The 22,658-nt window shown below is 35.8% G+C and overlaps 1 protein-coding gene across 2 annotated transcripts in view; it reads right to left on the reverse strand.

Moving 5' to 3' along the window:
* LOC145686381 (small ribosomal subunit protein RACK1-like) overlaps positions 1-22,252 on the reverse strand; it is a 97,408-nt gene extending 75,156 nt beyond the window's left edge. Inside the window, exon 1 of one of the 2 annotated variants that reach the window (XM_081759651.1) lies at positions 21,897-22,242. In XM_081759651.1, coding sequence (XP_081615777.1) covers positions 21,897-22,005 — 109 coding nt within the window. In that variant the 5' untranslated portion in view covers positions 22,006-22,242. Of the gene's footprint in view, positions 1-21,896 lie in introns of both variants that reach the window. The other variant, XM_081759652.1, reaches the window with a different exon arrangement.
* Positions 22,253-22,658: the final 406 nt, after the last annotated feature.

Here is a 22,658-nt window from a genome sequence, read left to right on the forward strand (position 1 = left end):
ATTGAAACCTCCGAGCAACCCTTAATAATATAAGGTGGTATTCCATCTATTCCACATGTTCTCTTAGGTTTTAAATTACGGATAGCTTTTTGATATTCTGTCATATTTACAGGATCTAATTTTAGTGTACTATATAATTGAGAATAATTGTCGTTCACTCTATAAGTTGATGGTACTCCGAGATATACGGCTTTAAAATGAGTTGCAAAACCATTAACAATATCTTTATTAGTACAATATTCCCTGTTATCTAGAGTCATAACATTGGGTGCTAATTTAGTCACTTTCCTGTCTTTTATAAATGACCGGAATGCACTTATATCATTTCTAATATTTAATTCTGACTCATTTACATATTTTTTATACGCTCTTTTGATCATTTGATCATTTTCATCAAGTTTTTCATGTGTAAGGTTTAAGGACTTGCCCAACTAATTTTCAATTCTCAGTATGGAGAAAAACTGGACAGTCCGGTGGACGCTCTACTGCTCTGCATTTATTGTGAACTTTGTGGTTATACTCCTTTGTCGACTTTCTGAACTATATACAAGTTTTTGTGAATACTTCGTGTGTGTGTCAGTGGAAACTGTAACCTCAGTTTGCACGTTAAGTGCTTAAATTGTGATTTATTTCCATGTACTTGCAAGTGCATAACATTTATGTGTTTACACTTTTCTTCATTAATTTATATCCTAATTTTGAACTGGCGATCGATTATTAATATATTTTCATTGAGTGCGACATTACTTAGAAAGGAGTTTATAAGTGTTTCGTTTATTTATTTGATCAGAATTCATTTTCAAACACTTACAGTAAATATTCTATTACAATCATGGCCATCTTGCTAACCGTATGGAGATTTGTACGGGGTCTACACACGAAGTACAAAACTCAGGGTTGGAAACTCATTTCTCAAAGAGTCTTCGTATTGTAATTGATTACTTGTGTTTTGTGATTTGTTTACCTTATATGGTAAATATGAAGTCATTTAAATCTCTTTGTGACTACATTGTGACTTTTACAATTCTTACTGCAATATTGGCTTACGTACTTTGTTTTAATACGTTGCTACGCAAGAAAATTCTCGCATATGAAAATCGCTTCAATGAGAAACCTACGGTGATTCTGAGTTTTTTTTTTTTTTTTTTTTTTTTTTTTTTTCTTTTCGTCAGGCGCCTATACTTCAGTCTTCAGGTTTGTAACCTACATCTTACAAGAGACCTGTGTTCAAAAAAGTGCTAATAAAAATATACATTTCTTAATACTAAAAATTTTACTGTGCGGTGATATTCAGTTAAATCCTGGCCCAACTTCTAATGAACATCCAAACGATATTACTTTTAAATGCTAATACCAAAATGTGCAATCTGTTAAGAATAAACTGACTGTGCACTTAATATACCAGAATTTCTGACCTACGATTGTGTTATTCTCAATGTAACGTGGTTAAACGAAAATTCATCGAGTGCTGAAATTTCTCTATTTCACTACTTTAATATCTATAGGAGCGATCGAGGAACTCATGCAGGTGAAGTGTCCGTGTGCGTTCATTCTAAGTGGCCGAGTAGACTGAGGGAAGACTTGAAAACGGCGTGTGAAATAGTTTGGGCTCAGGTGCGTATTAATCCACGTAACAAAAACACCTGCTAATTGGCTGTTTTTATCGTCCCCACAAAACTAGCCCTATGGCCCTTCTGGAAGCCTGCCGGGATTCTACACTAGCTGCACTTTCGGAAGGAGATGTTTTACTTTTTGGTCACTTCAACACGCACATCAAGTAGTCTGATGAACGAACAGCTATTTCCACTGACCTACAAGAGACTTGGTTCCTGGAAAATTTTATTCCTGGACTAAGACACGCCCAACACAATATGTACAATACAAGAGGAAATAGGATACTAGACTATGTGTTGTCTTCGCTCGATAAATATGTTATCACTCCATCACTTAATCTGTTCTCTTCTGATCATGAAAGCTTGCAGGCCTTATTCCACATAAAAAAGTTCACAGAATAAAGAAATCTTACTCATCTAGTAAGCATCGAGCTCCCCTGTGGAGGAAAGCTGCTTGGGTTGACATTTATCGTGCCCTACCTCTTATTCCATGGGACATTCTTGCAGTGGGTTCTGTCAATGAAGCTCTGGATTTTCTCAATGATATTGTACATGCAGCATGTGAAGACTGTTCCTAAAAAGAAATGTAAGTCTAGTAGATTCCCTCCACGGTTTGATTCGGAGGCGCGATCTGTTTTAAAAAACAAAAAAACTGTCATGGTAACTGTGGAAGCAACATCCAAATGAGAATACATATAAGAAATTTTCTGAGATAAGACGTTACTCAAAACAGTTGATTAAAATAAAATATGAAAACTATATTGCCAGTATAACATCTGATATTTCTACAAATCCAAACATATTTTGGTCCCTCATACATTCAAGAAGTGCTTCCCGCTTCCTGAAGAAATTTTTCACGACTTGATTGCAGCAACTGGTGAAAATAGAGTTCATATTTTTAGTGATTATTTCTACAAGAATTTTTGTGTTCAGACTGCTCCTACGCCGCTTCCTCCTGTTCAGCAAGTATGTTCACACTCGTTGTCTTCACTCAGTACTTCTCCTGACGAGGTAATGCATCTTCTTTCTTCTTTACCTTTGAATCGTTCTCCTGGTCCTGATAATATCAGTTCAATCTTCTTACGTAATACTGCAGAATCTCTGGCCAACCCTTTATCACGATTTTTAAATAGATGCTTTAGTGAAGGTGTTTACCCTAGATCGTGGAAACAGGCTAATATTGTACCTATTTTGAAATCTGGCAGCGCGACCAATGTTTCATCATACAGACCCATTTCTCTCTTGCCCATCCTTTCTGTGGTGTGCGAGAAAATAATCCAAGATAGACTGCATAAATTTGTTTCACCCTACTTAGATCCTGCTCAACATGGCTTTCTTCCTGGTAGTTCTACTCTCACAAATTTGTCTTTATTACTTTAGGAAGCAATTAAATCTGTCCAATAATACACAACCTGATGTAATCTATCTAGACCTAAGGCTTTTGATCGCATTGACACTAAGCTTCTTCATAAACTAGCACATAGATTTAATATTCAAGGCAACTTCTTATTGTTACGAGACTATCTCACTGAACGTGAACAACGTGTTGTTCTCTGGATCTGCTTCGAATTTTGTTCCTGTTCTCTGTGGTGTTCCCCAGGGTAGTGTTCTGGGCCCACTTCTTTTCCTTCTCTTCATAGATAATCTCCCGTCTTATCTCAAGTTACCAGACACCAAAATTCTTCTCTTTACTGACGACTGCAAATTATTTCGGGAAATTAGGACAGCTCAAGATGTGACTGAACTGCAAAAAAACCTCTCAGATCTTCTGGACTGCTGTAGCATGTGGAATCTAAAAGTAAATACCTTAAAATCTTCTACTATTACACTTTCATTAAAGGAAAACAAAATCCCTTCTACCTACTTCATTGGAGATGATCCTATTGCTAAGGTCTCATCTCAGAAGGATCTCGGGGTTGTGCTCGACGAAAGACTTCTGTTTACTGATCACATTGCTGCCATGACCAAGAGTGCTATGCGATTATTAGGTCTCCTGTACAGGTTTACAGAGATTAGGGATATTACAGCCTTAAGTACATTCTATAAAACCTTAATTCAACCAAAATAGAGTACTGTTCCACCATTTGGAGTATGGCTAGCGTATCAAATCTCTCTCGCATTGACTCAGTTCTAAATTTCTTTCTTGCCATTGTCAGGAAAAGAATACCTTCTGTACGCTGTTTAAGTAAACCTGAATTGTTGACTGTTCTTGGCATCCGTACACCATCTCGTCGCATGCTACTTAATATGTTGTTTCTTCATAGAATTCTAAATGGGAAACTTAGAACTGAAGAACTAATCTCTAAATTTAATATTCGGGTACCTGCAAGAAGAACTAGAAATAGTGAACTACTTCATTGCAACACGCCTCGATTATCAATTATTCAGCGTTCTTTGTTCCATAGACTGGCTTTTGAATTTAACTCCATTGCTTCTGACGTGGATATTTTTAAATCTGAGAATGTATTCCGATGGGAAATTATTGCTACACTTATGGACCTTTATATAGCTTTTTGTTCACACTTGTTAGTGTTAATTTTATATTCTATGTTACATAGTTTCAGTGTAAAATGGCAGTCTTGCTGTATCTGGAACTTTGGCAAATAAATAAATAAATTCTAACGTTATCTTTAACTCAGAAATGTCTACCTTCAAATCCTGCAAGAGTTTATACATGTCTGCTAAACTAGGAGTTTCGCGATTCAAATCATCTCCACTTTGCATGCTTTTGCGCTTTTCTTTTAAACACACTTTGCACCGCCATTCTCTGTTTTCGTCTTTCATTAATTGTACATCTACTTTCGTAAGTTGCGCACACTTTATATGATACAGGTTATTACAGTCTACACACTCCATTTTAGAGCTTACATCCTGTCTTGATACGTTCTTATGAAATACGTCCCATGAAATACACAAAATATAGTAGGAGCGAGGTTCATCACAATCTCATCGAAACATTGCCAGTGTAAATATCACTGGTAGTAAAAATCAACAGTATTCAGAACACACCGAGGGAGCTATGAAGGCAATGAATGATGGAATGAGCTACTACACCGCTTCAAAGACATTTGGGATTCCAAAAGTTACCTTGAATAAACATAAGGGACACAAACCACTAAACATAAAATTAGGAGATGCTACAGCATTGTCAGTAGAACAAGGAAGTGTAAAAATGAAATGAAATATAATCTTTGTTTTACGTCCCACGGTTATGCCGGTGAGGCTAAAGGAGACTGATGAGAAATGAATGAAATGGTGGAATGAAGAAAGTGGGAGGAAACGGGAGAACCCCGAGAAAACCCACGAGCACGGTTTGTCCACCACAAAGTCCACACGGCACGCGCTGGGATCGAACCAGGGACCCCAAGCACCGGAGGTGAACGCTCTAAACAAGGAAGTGTACCTGAAGACTGGACAATGATGGGGGAAAAGGATTCCAAATTTTAAAGAGTCCTTCTGTTAAAAAGTTAGAAGTTGAATAAAACCTTCAAGTCAGCGGTGCTTCCTCTAGTAGAAAATGGTACGAAGGATTTATGAAAATACTCCAACATCAGCGAGAAGATCTCCCAAAATTTAACTGCAAACCGGAAACAGGTCACAGAAAATATTAAAAGAGGGGTATAGTTATTTTGAGGAGCGGGAACAAGTTTTAGTTCTTGAGAATCCCCGAAGAATGTTCAACGGAGTTGAAACTGCCTCTTTTCTTAACCCTCTTTGTTTCTCGAAAGGTTCTGGCCAAACGTGAAAGCAGGACCATATCAAGGCGCTGGAAATGAGACTGAAAATATCACGACCTTGATTACAGGAAATGCTGCTGGAGAATTTGCTTCTCCTATAACAGTATATAGATAAGTATTAGATTGGTTTAATTTATTCAGTAATTGCTAAGTAATAAGCAACCATTTATGAAAATTAGTTAAATTACAAGGACTCCTACTTAGAAAGAAATCTTTGTGGCCTTTTAATGTGATAAGTTAATAAAACTGAATACCACTCTTCATGAACCGTCCGAAGAAAACTTTCCATAGTCAGTGAAAACTAATTAAGATTTTACTACTAAAGAATTAGCTGCAATAATATTACTAGCAAGTTTTTGGTCGAAACCTTCTGCAATTACAGGAACAAATTACTTTGCTTTGATTGTTAAATGAAAATCTGTTCATTTGTTGGGACCTCGTAGCACTTCAATTACGTACCTACATAATCACATAAGCTAGTTGCCTAGAATAACGCAATAATGAATAAACCGTCATCTAAGAGTTGAAAATTTATTAACTTGCTAAGTAAATTTTACGTAAAGTGATTAAACACCATTCACAAAATGAAAGTTTCACTCATTACTGCATGTGCCCTGTTCTTCCTAGAACCAAAATCCTCGTCCTAACCGAAGCCATAGCCAGTGTTGCAATATCCGCAAATAATTTTTCTCCTTTTCATGTTTCTGCATTATTCTCGCTTTCACTTTGTCATGAATAACCAGCCAATTTTTTAAAATAGGTATTCCCAAATATCTGCTACAATAGCCGAAACAGTGTCAAGCCATTGGATGGATGAACCATGGAACTTTCTACGAGTACATTGTAAATATTTTTTACTCGTAAGTAGTGAAAAAATTAAATACAGTTTCCTCTCATTTTGTTTCAGGAACGGACATTCATCACCCAATACTCTGCTCCGAGAGAAGAGTATTAAAACTGTGGAGTTATACCCAAACGCAACACATTTTGCAGCCTATGGACGCTGCAGTATTTCATACAATGAAACTTTCGTGGAAGCAGAAAATGCACGAGTGGAGAATGGAGCATGTACCTTTACGCAAATGTGACTTAGCTTCTGTTCTCAAGTCAGTTCTAGATGACATAACGTCTTAGATAGTACAGAATGGATTCCGAGAATGTTGGATTATATCCTTAGGATGCAAAAGCTTTTATGGTTCCCAAATTTGATACTACAATGCAAGAAGCAGAGAAAAGAGTGACCCAACAGTCTCAAACAACAAAGTTTCGTGCTTTGCTCGAAAACAAAATTGGAGCAGTAAACTCAATTCTTTCATGAAGATTTGGAAAGAAGTGAAGCAAGAAGCTGTGAGTGATACCTCTCACAAAGCAGCATCACCAGCATTATCTGCAATAAGGATGTGAACTCCGTGAATCGATAAGTAATATACTACACGACTCATCACAGCCATCTAGTATATCTATCTTGGTGACCTTACCAGACTTGGTTCACCGATGCAGTTTTCTGTACTTCAAGAACTAACAAATACTTCATAGTTAGCGTCGACTCCAGAATCTGTCACTACAAGTCGAATCACTGATCGTGTCAAGAGCAATAACAGGGTGTCTACTAAAATTCCAATATGAAATTTCGTGACCTTTTCTTTCCCAAAACATAAAATTTTGTAACATTCAAAAACTAATAACAGTACCTATATTCTTTAGCATTTCTCTTATCTCTACTTTCAAAGACTGTTCCCTGGAGCAATAAAAACTTGTCTTCTCACATCACTGATTGTAAACAGTTGTAATTGTGGATTCTCTCTAAGTTGGCTAATATTGTTTTTAACCTTTGAGCTTTTTCGATCTCCTGAAGTACTTCAACTTTCCGCGGCAGTTGAATAAACTGGTTATATGCGTATGTGGTTTCGGCGATGCGATGCGATTTGCATCGCCACTGCTCAATGATGCCAGCTGAAAGACAATCTCAAGAGCAAATTTGGGTGCAAATTAGGTCGATTTTTCATGCATGCAATAGATATAGGCTTTGCTTGTGATCTGGTAGCGTCCAAAGCCGATCATAAACATTTTTGGCGGTAAATTTTGAAGTTTTATAGAACAAAATTTTCCAGTCTCTACTTTATTTATACAAATGAAAAAAAAATCATGACCCAAAAGCTAAATTTTGTGACCTTTTCTTTACTTTCATGACTGTTTTCGGATTTCGTGACCGACAGACAACCTGTTCAACTAAGACAGGTTTCGTGCTTTCATCTTTTAAGAGAGCTCTATCTTGGCCCTCAAAAAAGAGGAAGAGAAATTTCCAGCTGTTGTTACATCTTCTAAAATGATAGAATGCTTTGAAAAAAGGGAGAAAAAACGACAAACCAAATTGGCGAAAGAAAAAGGAACTCAAAAGACAACTGAAACAGGCAGAGAGTGATCCAGATATATCAGAAGAAAGGAAAGTATTATTAACGGATGGTGATTCAAACTGGCAATATGACTCCGATCAAATGACAGACAGCCAGTGTCAGTGGTAGAGATGTAAAAGATTTCATTATTACAGAATTTGTAGCAGGCGAAAGAGATGCTTCTAAATTCACTTATCTGTGTTGTTCAAGAAGTCTTAGAAGGTAACGGGAGTAAAAAGTATCCATGTAACTAAAAGGGAATTTGTTACAAATGAAAATAGCATTTCCTTTACGTCAGACCGTTAAATAATTGATTTTGTTCAGACTCCAAACCTGTCAGTGAAGGAGAAAAGAATCAGATACGTTTAAGAAATCTCTCAATGTGAAGGAAATTTTGATTTTGGTTGTAGAATACAAAATTCCTAACTTTTTTTCTTTACATGCAAGCTAACAACACTTCTGATATTGACGGTTTTAAGATGATGAACAATTTTATAAGGGACTACTTTTTAACATTTTAGTATTTATTTCTATTTTGGTTTAGCCAATAATCTGATAGGAATTCATATAAATATACAGTAAAACCTGTCAACTTGGCCACCTGCTTATCTTGGCCTGGTTCGTCTTGAACCTGCATTTTCCCATAAGACATTAGTTACTTATTACTCTGTAAGTTGGCCACCTGTCTATCTTGGAAGTTGGCCGCATTGAAGCAATGATGATGATGATGATAAATTTACCTGCGTATCTTGGCCACGCGAAATGTTTTGTTATTTTTCTCAACTCTTTCGTATTCCCGTATGAGAGCCAAATGTTCTGTATTTGTTACTGGAGACAGAAGCATAGATTCCCACTATTTGTTCTTGGAAATCAATGGCCAGAACACTACCCTGACAAAGGGGTAGTGAAGGAAGATGCGAATAAGAAAAGGCACGTACAGGAATTCAGGAAATAGTTGTATGTATTTGTTTACCCTGTGTTTTGGTAAAACCATTAGCTATATCGGATCCTTTCATCAGTGGGTAGCTTTAGTAATTCCGGAAAATTCTCAAGGTTAAAGCTAACCATCTCAATTGTCATTTATTGGCACCTGACTGCTTGTGGAAAGTAGCAGAGGTTTTGAGATGAACTCCCTTAAGATTTTCTCAAAACATCTTTCGCTCCAAGGGAAACACTTGTAGCTCATTAACAAAAGATAGTTAAAATACATAATTAGAATGTGCGTATGTGCCAAAAAGAATAAAAGACATACGTCTAGAATGAACCACCATAAATAAATTTGTTATTAATAACTGATTTGCTACTTTTCAAAAGATATCTAGAGAAAATATTTATCACTGTTCAGAAAAATCATATAAACTGCATGTAAATTAATTTATAATTTTGCTTTTGTTGTTTTCAATCTGAATAACTCGGTGTGCTACAATATCAATTTCAATAAACTGTGTACATGTGTTTCGATTTTATGGTTGGTTGTGTTATTGTGTTTTCCATCTGAATAATTCAGTGTAGCAGATTAGTTTTCAGGAAGAAAAAGGTACACATTAAATATACTGTAGTAATTTTTCTACTACTTTGTATTGTTATTACTCTATATACATTATTTAAAAGTAGCTGTGTGCCATTACTTATTAAAATTATACATTCAAGTAAAACTAGAAACCCTATTTTGAATAGAATACGCAATATCACTTATTTTCTGTAAGTTGGCCACTTTTCAATGGAACCGATGGTGGCCAACAGACATGTTTCACTGTATTTGATATTTTTATAATAATTTTGTCAGGCCTTGTTTCCATATTGTCAAACTAAATACAGTGAGCAAGCCTGTGATAAAAATATATAGAAACAAACACGTAACATTTCAACAAACCGTCTTCAGACTTCCACTCCACCAGAGGAGTGGAAAGTTTGATAAAGTTAGCTTGTTGAAACATATACCTACTTAAGTCAGGAATGTTTTGTAATAAAAGACACTGAAGTTTTCCACCACACTTACTAAATAGTAATGGTGACAAACGATTAAAAAAAAAATAACGCGTTGAATTGCGGCGCGTTCACTTTATACTTCCAAGATACATTGCATTGTGACTTCAAATCAGGGTTGTTGCAATTTCCGTCAGTCCAAAATTTCCAATAAAATTCTTTTGAGTACCCCCCCCCCCTACATAAAAATAAACAAAACCCACCTCATAAATATGCTTCAAAACTAGGATTGAAATAGTAACATTTATGTGGTTATAATTACTTCCTTTAATTGTGCTCTATAGTACATGCCTAGTTTCAAAACAATTAAAACCTGTATTTATCATCAGAACAGAATAGAGTTTAAAACAGTGTTTGGGAATCAAGTGTAACAAATTTTATTTGTGCTCGATCAAATTCGCAGTAAGTGTTCAACTGTATTATACATAAATGAAAATTTTGTATTTATAATCGTTTTTTGTAATCGCAGCACGAGGAAACAGTTTGGAACGAATTTTCGGATGTAGTTGCCACGTACCAGGTTTTAATCATGTTACTTTGATTAAAATATGTATTCTAGGAGGGGATGGGAGCCGAGGGTCAAAATCTATGCTAAAAATGTAGTGTCTTACGATCCTATCAAGTTAGGAAGATGAAATTTGGTATAGAAACTTCTCCATTAAAAATAAATAGAACAGTGTCCCAGCGATTTTTTTGAGAAATCCCATCTTAAAGGACAAAGGGGGTATCTGATGTACTTTGAAAGCGATGTTGTCTGTTTCTGATGTAATCATGGGAAAATGGTTGAGCAAGCTTTTACTTTGACTAGAACAGTGATTGCAACCGATTCATCTGACCTGGTTCCCGGAACAGTTTAGGAATACTCTCCCAAGAACGATTCAACTTATCAGAGCAGTCTAGAAATCAGTTCCTCGAAACAGACAACCTGTTACAAAGAACTCACTCCCAACTACTCCGGAGCGTGCAGGTTTACTTTTGGCGCACCACTCGAAATAATTGTTGAAAAATTATAATTGACTAATTTCCTTCTTATTGTCTCCTTATGCCATAGATAAAATTCAAATGGGCCATCAAAAGTGTACTAGTAGCGTACTATTTTTAAACATAACACACAGCATCCATATACTGTGCAAAAATATACCGGCTGTGGAAAACAATATCTAATAGTAATCTTTTTTATATACTCGTTTATCTATTGTAAAACACTTGTACTGATTTTACACTAATAACAAAACTTGTAAAGCTAAAATACTGGTGTATTACTTTGTATTTAATTCTATATCCTGCAGAAGTTTGTTCTTTATAAATATGTCTTTTCATGCTAAGTATTGAATTTTACCTGTAAATCTTTAAAAATGTGGTGCGCCAAAAGTAAACCAGCACTCTCTGGAGAAAAGAAATATCTTTGGCAACTGCTTCCCAAACTGCTCCAAAAACAGGTCCAGATAAACCTGTGCTTAAACAGTAATTCAGAAGATTTGCAAACTCTAATGAGTGTACGTCTGATGAGGATCTTGGCTAGAAGATCGAAACGTCACGGTTACATGTTCTTTTATTAAATAAGTGCAGTCTTGTTCAGCAGTGTTTTTATTTTTGTAAGAAAAACTAATAAGCGTCCACTCTTGTCATACATCGAAAATAACTTCAGCCTTCGATCATAACCATCGCCAGTTTTCTCTAACTCAAACCACACAATGCCGCAAAGCGATGATGTCGTCTCAATAAAAATTCAGGGTGTCTATCAAGCAAGCATAATCAAATTCCCTGACAAAACTATAATTTTCCCTGACTGTCATTCTTTTTTTCTTAGTATAACTCATGAAAAATAACTTATTTAAAGTGAACTGTAAGTTTTCATCATGTTATATTATTCTTGTACAATATTCTACAAACGTACAAACGAACCAATTCAGGCTCATTCCACGTCAAATCACCCAGGCCATGCCATCCACCAATTCAGATTTTAATGCAACTTTGTGTACTTGTTAACACTACTAAGGTATGAAGACCTATAAATTTTTTCTTCCAAAATCCTAATAGTTTGTGAGAAATACGAGACCAAAGTTTCAGAATTTCAGGCATTCCGGTCGTTCTCGAGGCCATCTAATATTTCGTAGACCTTAATACAAAAATCCATTCTCAGTATCTAAGCAATGTATCACTTGGAAATTTCTACCCGAAGTTTATATAAGTCAGTAGAGCTAATAAAAAAACACCATCAAGATTGCTGTACATTAAGGGTGAAAAATGCATCCTTGCACTCCAAAATAGTTAATATTTTGTGTAAATTTCTAATTTTACATAATGCGCATTATCGCTTTGAGGCGGACCAATTACCTTGCCACTTTTTTTTTTTTTTTTTAACCTTAAGGTATGTTCTAAGAGAGTGTAAAATAAAATTAGTTTTTTGAATGCTTCGGTTAGTAATTCTCGTCTAACCCTTCAAGGCCAACACGCCAGCTTTTCGTGTCATCTGTAAAGTGTTATTGCCGTTGATGCAAGCAAGGTATTGGCACATTATTGCTCGATTCACTCACAGAGGTCTCAAGTAATCACTAAGTATACGTGTTGTTTGTGTTTAAGTGTGTGGGGGTTCAGAGAAGCGGGATAACCAGGCTAGAAACATTCATTCCCGAAATTTTAGGTTTTTTTTTTTTTTTTCTGTTTGCCGAGCTATTAATATAATCAAAGTGAATTAATTTTCCAAATCTACAGTCCATCATCTTTCAAATAAAGTAGAAATGAAGGTTATATAACAGTCAAGAGGAAGCCAATGCCAGATAAAAGTCTTGCTAACCAAACTTAACCTAACCGCACAAACTAAAGTACAAGCTTTTAGTCATAATGCAAAGTTTTTCATGACTTGAAGAGTATACATTTATTTAATATATTTGTTGATATATGTATCTATAGTGTCAAAGATCTTACGTTCGTAGTTGTAAATATACAGGGTGTCTCAAAAGTCTCCTGACAAAGGGTAACTTATTATCATAGTTAGAACAAAATGTAAGAAGAAAAACAGTTTCCAAATATGATGTTCTCAATCTAAAGCGAAGGATTTTTTTATTTTTATTTTTTTAAATCGGACTAGCAATTTGGGCTGTGCACTCTTTATGCGCCCAATGTTAAACGAAAATGCAACGTTGCCATTAATAGAGGGGCTGGGGGAGGTGGATCAATTTTGTAGAAATATGGTGAATAGTGGTCATGTTTTAAATGGGGCTGACCATTAACACGTTAGCGTAAAAGAGAGTAACTTCATTTAACATTGGGTACATAAAGAGTGTACAGCCCAAATGGCTAGTTCGATTTAAAAAAATCCTTCACTTTCGATTGAAAACAACATATTTGGAGACGATTTTCCCTCTTACATTTTTTGTAACTGATAATAACCGAGTTATCCTATGTCAGGGGACTTTTGAGACATCCTGTACACAAGGACAAATGTTAGTTTCATGAGCACCCGAATAAAATACTTTCTCCACCTGCACTTCTAAACTCAGTTATGTTTTAGAGTTATTGTGTAGCTTTCAGTATTTGAGACGAAGTGAGATTGACCGAATTTGCAACTGAAGGAGGGGAGCAAATTTCATTTCTTCATCTCAGAACTTTTAGCTGTGAATGTACACGATGCATAATAAACTATCAAATCTAATGCAGGACTAATTACGGATTGAAAATAGTTTAGTTAACGCGAGCATGCAAGTTGTGTCTTGAACTACCAAGCTGACGTGAAAAATCTTGTCTGAGCAATGCGAGTAGGAACATGTCTAATCTTGCCTGATTCTGCATTGTGACCGTATAGTAACTTGTTCATTTCGGTTTCAGCTGTGTTTCTGTGCAGATGTTTATGTCGTGTTCAGTGCTTAAGACTGAATACTTATTGGGGTTGCGGCAAGATAGTGTTGTTCATCCTGTCAAGTGATAATTTGGCCTACAACGATGTCGCGAAGTGAATTAGAACCGTGCAGTGTAGGAATGGAAACTAAAAGTGAATGCCACAAAAACAGCTATACACGGGTGGTCAAATCGTATTGTATTATCAGTGCATCCGAGAAAGAATTGTTATCCCAAAGGAGTGGAATCAGTTCTGATTTGTTAACTAGTGTTTGTGAACATCATAAAACATATTACTTGAAGTATGAACATTATCAGACAAGTTGTTTTGATCCATTTAATTGCCACAAAAAACCAATCACTAAGGCTTTGCGAAAAGTAAGTGTTGATTTTGCTAATGAAATTAATAAAAACATTGACTCTGTAAAGGCTATTTCTGGACAAAAGATATGCGGTAATTGCAGAAACAAACTCGGTATTTCCTTTGAATGCAAAAACATGGGCAGATTCAGTGAACACGATGTATCTGTTTTAGAAGAATCTCTCGCAAAAAACGAAACTGTGGAGCATCTTAATGTTTCACTTAAAGCATTAGGGGAGTCACCTCTAAAATTCCATGCCATTCCGCCACACAGCAAGCCTGCATATGCTAAAAGAAAGCTTGACTCAGCAAGTTCTGATCTGAAAAGTAAAATTTCAAAAGCTGTGAAACAAAAGGCTCATGGTATGGTTAAACTTCTTGATTTAATAAAGGCCAAACTCCAAGGTAAAATCACTAGAAGAGAAAAAGTACAACTGTTAATTTTAGTACCCTCATCTTGGAGCAGGAAACAGATTGTCGATGAATTTAATGTGAGTGAATATGCCATCCGGCAAGCAAGGGAAGTTCTGAAGAATAAAGGAATTGTAGCTATTCCTGAATTGAGAAAGGGAAAACAGCTAAGTGGAGATACAATTCAAATAGTAAAGAATTTCTACGTTTATGATGAATATTCCAGAATTCTACCTGGAAAAGCAGCATTTTAAAAAATGTACACATGGAGAAGCGATTATTACTTGGGAATTTAAAAGAATTATACTCCTCATTTAAAGATCAACATCCAAACATTAAAATTGGATTTTCTAAATTTTGCACGCTACGTCCTAAGTGGTGTGTATTAGCAGGTTCTGCTGGGACACATTCCGTGTGCGTGTGTACAATACATCAAAACGTTATTCTCCTACTGCATGCATGTCATATAGAAGAGACACATCAAGACTTGATCCGTCATCTGGTTTGTTCTGTGTACAGTCGGGATTGCATGCTGAGGCATTGTTCCTAGTGTCCCTCCAGTGAAAATTTGAGGCAGCTTCTGACTGCACAATTCGAGGATTTTAATCCTGGGGAGGAAGTAACATATTACCAGTGGGTATCAACGGACAGAACAGAATTGGTGAAAAGTACTGTCACACTGGACGAGTATGTGACAATTTTGATACGAAAGCTTGAAAAGCTTGTGTCATATTCATTTATTTCCAAAGCACAGTCTCATTTCGTAAAGGGCAGAAAGAAAAATATTGAGCCAGAGACACCAGTCGTTCTGTGAAAATTATTCCTACATAATTCAAGACGAAGTTCAAGGGTATCACTGGTCTACTGATTCCTGTACCCTACACCCATCAGTACTATATACACGTCTTCCTGAATCTACGGACCTGACTGTTACTAGTTTGTGTGTGATATCAGATGACTTGGAACACGATGTCGAATTTATTTATGAGACTCAGAAACAAATAACTTCTTTTCTGAAAGAGCAATTTCCATGTCAAAAATGTAAATTACTTTGGTGATGGATGTGCTGCGCAGCACAAGAATTGTAAAAACTTCATGAACTTGTGTTACCATTATGGGGATTTCTCCTTATGTGCATCATGGTAATTTTTTGCTACAAGCCATGGTAAATCCCCATGTGATGGTATTGGTGGGACAATTAAACGTCTCTTACTAAAGAAAGCCTTCAAAGATGTTCCGATTTTTTAAATACGCCAGAAAAAGTTTTTACCTTCTGTAGATCTCGCATTGAACATATAAATTTCAGCTTGCTGAAAAAAACACTCATAGATACACGCAAAAACTACAAAATTGTTTTTCTGGTGCAAAAACAATTCCTGGAACACGATCATATCATCAGTTCTCTCCTCTAAGCCAAACCTCAATTGGGACAAAGCGAATCAGTGCTGATCTAGATTTCAGTTTCATTTTTTCATTTTACTAAAGAAAAGACATCTGAATGAACATCGCGGACATCACTAATTCGTATCTTGCATGTGTTTACGATTTGTTTTTTGGGTTAGCATTAGGTAAAGATGAAGAAGAAAATTATGCTGAAGTCAAGTTTATGCACCCTTTTGGACGGGCTCCACCCTTTTACTGGCCTTCTGCAGGAAAAGACTACGTGTGTCATGTTCCGATATCCAATATTATTTGTTATGTGTGCGCCCCTTTACTAAAGGTACTGGAAGAGTACATTATTTCTCAGATAAGGAGGTTCAGTTTTTGGAGGAAGAATACAGGCTGCGTTTTGCTTAAACGAAGCAGCAAGTTCCTTCAGTTTCAAATAGTGAAATCCAATCACTGTGATTGGCATATGCTGAGGTAAAAAATTGATTTCATGCACAAGGAATTTTGCATATTTCTTTGGTTACAAATTTTCAATTTAATGTAGTGAAAAAGTTCAATCATTATTTTTATTTCGTTTTGAAGACTAAAAGGTAACTGTCGTAAATGCTCATAAAAAGAAGTACGAAATTGAATTTTGATCTGTATTTTGTATTGGTCCTGTTGTTCCTATTTGGGTGATTCCACGAAAAAGGGAAATTTTCACTTGGAAAATTTTTGTTCCGTTGATGGTCGCCTATTTCGATAAAAATATCACATGCACTTACTACTACTAAATACATGTTAATTAGGTGTTCAGCGGAGCTGAATCGTTATTGGTGTAGTAAATAAAAAATAATAAACTTTTCAGCACCCACGGAGTTGAGACCATAGGTCACGGAGTTGAGATTAGTTAACGCGGAGTTTAAAATTGCTGTGGAGTTGAGAAACGTGATACATCTGGGTGATAAGTTTTGGTTTATAAGTGATTAAGCCTATAATTTACATAAAAATTGAAATTGATGACACGTAATTTGTTATACAAAAATACTCCAGAAAATACTGCAAACATATGAAAATATATCTAATGAAGGTTCCAAAATCGAGTACACACACACACACACATTATATATATATATATATATATATATATATATATATATATATATATATGAATATGTGACGTAAATAAGAAAAAAAGAAATACACATACACTTATCAAATATTGAAAAATTATTGCGCTTTCAATATGTTGACTATCATATGGGGAGGACAAACTTTTCACATAAGCTTACGAAACAGACGAAGTAGTCACTGAACCTGTCTATTGTCTACTTAATTTGTTTTCTCAGCTTATGTAAACCGTCTGTCTTCTCTGTGTGATCAAGTCAACACGTCGAAAGTGCAATACTTTTTAAACATTTGGTAAGTATTTGTATATTTGGTATATATACAAGGTGTTTCAAAACAATACACACATCGTTTGGGAGCTGACTCCTGACACCAAGATAAGACGAAAAGTATAGACAACTGGGTGCACAAATGCTTCCTTTCGGAGTTATAGGCTGCCGAAAACATGAAAAAAAAAATGAATTTTAAAGGTACATAGCTCCAAAACTGAGACCTGCCGTAGTCGGGTCAATGAAACTAGGAACTAATATGTGCACTATCCAAAAATATGTTTCAGAATCCTGAGGTACTCACGAAGCAATTTTTATAGAGGGAGTTTGGCTACGGGCGTATAATCTGAAGTACTCACCAACTACTTCTATAAAAGTTGTTGTGGAAGTACCGCAAGATTCTGAAACATGGATAGCGCACATACTAATTCCTAAGTGAAGTCTGACCCGACTACGGTAGGTCCCCTAGTTTTATGCTATGGACCTTTAAAGTTCATTCTTTTCCATGTTTTTGGCAGCCTATAACTGCGAAAGGAAGCATTTGTGCACCCAGATTGGTCTATACTTTTTATCTTATCTTGGTGTTAGGAATCATCTCCCAAACGTTGTCGGTATTGTTTTGAAACGCCCTGTATAATGCACACTAAATGACAGTGTAAGTCACTCATCATTTCTGTTTTCTTTGGATAATTCGATGTTCTGTTAAGTAGCCCACATTTTCCACTCCAATGAAGGAAATGTCTTGAGGAAACAGGGAAGGGCTGTTCTAGTCTACACAGAATGACAACTGCCAACGCTTTTTAAACGTCAGGTTTAGTAGGCCAGGAGAAATTCCTCCCGATCCACGTCATAAAATTGACTGTCCGTATATTGCCCTCAGACTCTTCGACAATCCCTGAAAAGAAAACAATTAGTTGATCATAAGATTGAGACGTCAATAGGTTAAAAACAGATACCATCCATCTTGACTTGATTGAAGTTTTACCTCCGGCTACCTGACAGCCCCAAATCTGAACTTCCGCGAAACACTCCTTAAATAGGCTAGGACCCACCAGCCGGCCTTTGAGTGTGAATAACAAGTGGTCAGCGTGTCGGCTCCTACAACCGTTGCGATGGTCTGCGCGATCAGGTTTCAGTACATCTCAAATGAGTTTTTCAATTGCCTCACTGTGCGAAGTAAACACCATTAATTTTTGAGCTTCCACCGGGAAACAAACCCAGAACCACGCACAAAAGGCGAGCATACTAGTCACTAGACCATAAACGAGCTTTATTTCTATCAATATCTTGAAAGAACAAATATTTGGAAGAGCATGAGCATAAGAAACACTATAGGATTATTAACTCCGTGAACTTGTCTCAACACCGTGGATTCCTTAGTTTTCAGATGGACATGGAGTTGAGAAAATCGAATATAATTTATCTTTACCGGCCCACTTTTTAACCAGTACATGTGAGTAATTGTGTACGAATTTTCTACGTTAAGGTGTAGGCTCCTCAAGGGAAAGAAGGTATATACCATACAAATACATTCAGTAATAAATACCATGGTGTTGAGTATCAATTAATATACGCACCTACTTTCCATACACAAAAATATTTTTTCTATAGCTTTTAACACATGCACACAACTTTTTCTGTTCTTCAGTCAAACATGTCTGCCTTGTCTTCTTGTGGGTGTTGCCAATGTGGACGACCATGCTATCTGTTGAGAGCAATGATAATTTTTTCTATTGCCATGGAGTTGAGACGAAATAGAGGTGACAGAAACGAAGCATAGTCAAGCTTTCGAAAATAATCGTTATAAAGGTTTACTTTCCACAAAACCGAAACATTGAAGTGTTCTCTTCCATTTAATTACCATTAAATGATGTTTGATTTGCGACTTCAGTTGTAATTTATTGATTAAAATCAGTCAACTGTAGTCTGTGACAGCCCACGGTGTTGAGAAATTGGGTAATAATTATTTTTTTACGTATGTTTCGTGTTATATTTGCAAACTGTTATACATGGCATACCTACTTTGTGACGGTTACTTACCAAACAAAATAAAAATGAGGTGATTCTTTCTAGTAGTCGTTTGAAGAAATGCCCGTGACAGAAAATTTCCCTTTTTCGTGGAATCACCCATTTGTAAATTACATTTATGAAAGTACGTCTTCCCAATCAAAAAAAAAAAAAAAAAAAAAATCCGGTAATGCCCCCCCTCACCGGACTGTCATATAGCCTTCATTTCTATGTTATTTGAAAGGTAATGGACTGTAGATTTGGAAAATTAATTCAATTATAACATTAAATTCACTTTGATTATATTAATAGCTCGGCAAACAGATTTTTATATATATATAATTTCAAAAGTGAATGTTTCTAGCCTGGTTATCCCACTTCTGTAAACCCCCACACACTTCAACATAAACAACACGTATACTTAGTAACTACTTGAGACATGTGTGAGTGAATCGAGCAATAATGTGCCAATACCTTGCTTGCATCAATGGCAATAACACTTTACAGATGACACGAAAAGCTGGTGCGTTGGCCTTGAAGGGTTAAACGAGAATTACTAACCGAAGCATTCAAAAAACTACTAATTTTATTTTACAATCTCTTAGAACATACCTTAAGGTTCAATTAAAAAAAAAAAGAGCGGCAAGGTAATTGGTCCGCCTCATAGCGATAATGCGTATTATGTAAAATTAGAAATTTACACAAAAAATTAAATAATTAAATATTTTGAAGTGAACCCTTAATGTACAGCAATCTTTTTTTTTTTTTAAATTATTATTAGCTCTACAGACTTATATAAACGTCGGGTAGAAATTTCCAAGTGATACATTGCTTAGATACTGAGATATTAATTTTTGTATTAAGCTCTACGAAATATTAGATGGCCTCTCGAATAACCGGAATGCCTGAAATTCTGAAACTTTGATCTCGTATTTCTCACAAACTATTAGGATTTCGGAAGAAAAATCTTATAGGTCTTCATACCATAGTAGTGTCAACAAGTAAACTAAGTTCCATTAAAATGTGAATCGGTGGGTAACATTTCGGATTTTTTCTGGGTGACTTGACGTGGAATGAGCCCTCATTTACCTGTAGTTTATGACTATTTTAGTGGTATTCTTCACCCCTCACAGCCTGGAAAAGATTTTTCCCTGACTAGTAGACACCCTGAAATTTATTTTTAAAAAATTCAAACTCTTAGCATCAAATCCATCAAACGGTTTTTCAATCTCATTTACTAACTACAGTCGCCATGAAACAAATTTAAGTACGGTCTCCCACGAATTTGACAACCAGCGCAAAAACCTACCACAGAGACACATACCGCCTACATGGAGCTATGTACGAACAGCTGATATCACAGTATCAAACTACCATAAGACCGTACATTAAGTGCAGATAGTAGTGAAAAAATAGAAACTACCACCCAACTCATCTCACAATAAATATCGTACCAAAATCACATGAATTCTGGAACATAGTTTTGTACCTACCTTGATATTATATATATATATATATATATATATATATATATATATATATGTTACTTTAATGAAAGGGCGCATCCCAAGGAAATAAAAAGATTCAACATTTCAGCCAAAATTACAGTATCTAGTATCTCATGGCCACGTCAAGTTAGGAATATTAAACTCGGTACATAAACTTTTCATTGAAAATGAGGAGACATGTCACTCCCGGATTTTAAATATATACTTAAAAATAATAAAGACATCCTGAACGCAATACAAGATTTTGTTTAAAATAGGGAAGGTTCTAGAACACAGTTCCCCTTCTATAGGTTAGAAGCTACGTTGGTTCCTTTCTACCAAAGTTTAGTATTTAATTCACATAGTATTGCCGAGCAAGAGTCAGCGAGTGAAGGCGGGTTAGAGCCTTGCAGGGCACGTTGTTCTCTGTCCTTATTACAGCTAAATAGGAAGGAAGACCTGCGTTCTAGAACCTTGTCTTAAAATAGCTATTTGTAGATGGAACAAGTGTGCTGACTATTCTCAATTTTCACTGATTTTTTTTAGTTACTGCAATTGCACACCACTGGTTAATATTTACCGGTTTCTTTGCCTTTTCGATACTCCTTTTCAATGAGTGAAACAGATTAGTATTCTCTCAAGACTCCATGCATAAAACTCCATGCCTTTATAACCAACTGTACGAAAGAAATTGAACTGTAAAGTATTTCTCGGGGAATGTTTAGCAGGGCTCAAGCCATTTTTTCTTACTTAAAAAAAAAAGAAAAAAAAGTTACAATTTCGGATACATCAAAATTCTTACACCAAAGGACGGATGAACGTCCAGTGGTTCTAAAGAAATTTTAATGACAGTCCTGAACGTTAATGAAATTTAACGATACCCACGTAATTGACAACTCCAAAATATGTTATCTTTGAATTCACCCATCCCGTTCCTTGGTGCAGTAAACTTCGAGTAAATCATTTAAAATTGCTAAGTTTCAATTTTACATCTGAAAAAGAAATTTGTCATATGTAGAAGGATTAATATTTTCTGTTATAGTATGAGGAGATAAATATGAAACTATCTTTACCGGTAAAGTCATAATTCTGTGTAAAGAAACTTGAACATATGCGACCTTTTTTAAGAATTTGTTTGACTGCCTTACCCAACACTACTTCAGTAACCTAAATAGCTAACCGAAACTATTCTCTACTAGTACATGAAATAGCATATGGTCACTGCCACATCACTTATACTTCGAGCGTGTAACTAGAAAAGATTGCGTTGCTACAAAACTGAATTTCAATATCACTTACCACGGGAAGTAGATAATATCATATCTGGATATTTAGGATTTGTTGCAACTTGGGTAACCCAATCATTATGACCTCTAAGTGTTCCACGTAATTGCAGTGATTCCGCCATTTAACACTTTATGAAGAAGATGCTTCAATTTCTATTACTAGCATAAACAATCTTTAAATGCCTTCTACTACGTTCGGACTTCCCTCTGCCGACACTGACTTCTGCTGCAAACTCACTGCATTATTTGCAGCATTGGAAACTCTTGCACGTTGATTGTCGAGTATGAGAATTGAATAATCATATTTGAAAAATTTCATAATTTTACGGCCGAACTGAAAAATCCGCTTCACAAATGTTAATGACGAGAAAATAAACGACCAAATACACTGAAACAAAGCCGTAACAATCATCGCTGCAAGAGGTGCAATGCACCCGAGCTTATATTATTCATTTTGAACCTCATTCCGTAAAGGTTTACATCAACAGCAAACCAAAATTTTCGTCTTAGTATACAGTAACCTACGTAGCAGTTATATTTGCTTTACTCACTTTTTGCGGTGCGTTATTCTCCGCAGATTTTGCTAAGGTTCAGGCAGAGAGAGGTCCTTAGCAAACTTGATTTTACTAACTTCCCCACTCACTTAAATTATAAGTAATGGTAAAAAGTAAAGAACATAAACTCTGATATTGTAAAATACAATATCTTCCACATAGCTGACTTGGAATGGGTCCTATGCAGTGGTGCCATTCTAAATTTTAACAACCGGTTCTCT

This window comes from Thermobia domestica, chromosome 5 (assembly GCF_964235325.1).
Source record: "Thermobia domestica chromosome 5, izTheDome1.hap1.1, whole genome shotgun sequence".
Taxonomy (NCBI): Eukaryota; Metazoa; Arthropoda; class Insecta; order Zygentoma; family Lepismatidae; genus Thermobia; species Thermobia domestica.